At 40.6% G+C, this 1,637-nt stretch overlaps 1 protein-coding gene across 1 annotated transcript; it reads right to left on the bottom strand.

Annotated features, from left to right (window-relative positions):
* Nucleotides 1-621: 621 nt before the first annotated feature.
* Nucleotides 622-1,519, bottom strand: LOC106013337 (proto-oncogene tyrosine-protein kinase ROS; the record flags this gene model as incomplete). The annotated part of the gene is given in 2 exon segments (XM_013088781.1): nucleotides 622-784; nucleotides 1,390-1,519. Coding segments are annotated over 2 exon segments (291 nt in total), but the record flags the coding sequence as incomplete, so codon positions are not given.
* Nucleotides 1,520-1,637: the final 118 nt, after the last annotated feature.

Raw genomic sequence — 1,637 nt, 5'->3', positions numbered from 1 at the left:
ATGTGTGTGTGTGTGTGTGTGTGTATGAGAGAGAGAGAAAGAGAGAGACCGAGAGAGAGAGAGAGAGAGAGAAAGAGAGATAGAGAGAAAAAAGGCGGGGCGTGCTCACAAAATGAGTTACTTCTCGCATTCGACAAATGGAGATATTGGCTAAAAATCAACACTAGGGTCAAATTTGTAGATTTTCTACTGATGTCATATTCTTTAAGTATAACATGCATTTTACTATTTCACACTTATAAAGGGTAAAACCTTCACCTATAAGCATGTAGTACCTATTTCCATAGGGCTCGAATCTGAGAAGTCACTCATTTTGTCAGCACGCTTCACGGGGACAATTGGGACAAATTATGACAAACATCATGGAAGAAAGACGCTTGAGTGATCGTTAGTAAGAACATGAGAAATCTGTATTAGTGTGCATGTCAGTGACTGATTATACATAAGAAAACACACGTACTTACTGTAAGCTTAAGTATGTGTGTTTTTATATGTATGTATGTGGCGCACTGTCAAAACTATGAAGAGAGTGTAGCGAATGAACAGCCCAAGAGTCAAATCTGAAACAAACCATAAAAAGAATAAAATCCTAAAAAACACTGACAAGACTGGCCTCCCTACCTTAACAGCACACTTGGTCTCTCCTGTAGAGTCTCCTAGGATGTTCTTGGCCAGCCCCTCAAACACCTCGCCGAACGCTCCACTCCCGAGGAACATTGTCAGCACCAGCTGGCTTCGGCTGAAGTGAGGCAGTTTGGCAATTTCCTCATCCGTACATGGGATGCTGGAAGAAGTAGAGAACAAGAAGATAAAAAAAAAGTTCTGGGATTGGTAGATTTCTTATTTTGTTGGGAGGAAGAGAGAGAGGGGGAGTTGCATAATATTTGTCATGGTGGTGGAACAATATTTTTCTTCGGCTTTTTTTTTTGGGGGGGGGGGGGTATTTCGCTATTTTCCTTTTAAAAAAGGTATAACTCCAAGCTATAACTTTATTGATGTCCACTGTTTTTCAAAAGTCGTCATAAAACTTAAGGAAAATGTTTAATACGTTCATCGTCACATCTCAGATCATTACCTCTTTCAACATATGGCGTGACCTTCGATTTATCGTAGAGTCGGGCCAAGATGGCGATCAGCTATGACAAATTATTAGACAAAGCAAATTCATTAATATCATCTGAGCGAACGGTATGAAGTGCATGCCTCTTCAGACCACAGGATGATGAAAAACCTCAAATTATGCAAATTTGTAACAACTTACTTTTCAATTCGCGAGTTTCATGTGCTGAACATTCCATTTGTACTTTCATAATTTCCCCGAAGGGAATGCAACTAGTAGTTCCCTCTTCATTTCTTCCTATTCTTCAGTAGACCAGAGGAAATACCTACCTAATGGCATACAGAGTGTTGCTTTGTTGGAAGGCTGTGTGGGGAAGCTCCCTCAGAGTTGCCAGTTCTGTGTCTGGACCACGCAGGATGAACTGATGAGTTTTGCCTTTCTCCAACTTTCTCTTCATCACTGAGGAAAGAGAAGAGAGTTTTAAGAAGGTAAATAAGGAACAGAAAGTAATGTAAATGCATCAGTTGGAGAAAGTTATTTTTCTTTGTACAAATACGCTTGCCCCCCCCCCTCTCCC

This window comes from Aplysia californica, unplaced genomic scaffold (assembly GCF_000002075.1).
Source record: "Aplysia californica isolate F4 #8 unplaced genomic scaffold, AplCal3.0 scaffold00810, whole genome shotgun sequence".
In the NCBI taxonomy this organism is placed as follows: domain Eukaryota; kingdom Metazoa; phylum Mollusca; class Gastropoda; order Aplysiida; family Aplysiidae; genus Aplysia; species Aplysia californica.
This window is presented reverse-complemented; position numbering and strand designations above follow the sequence as displayed.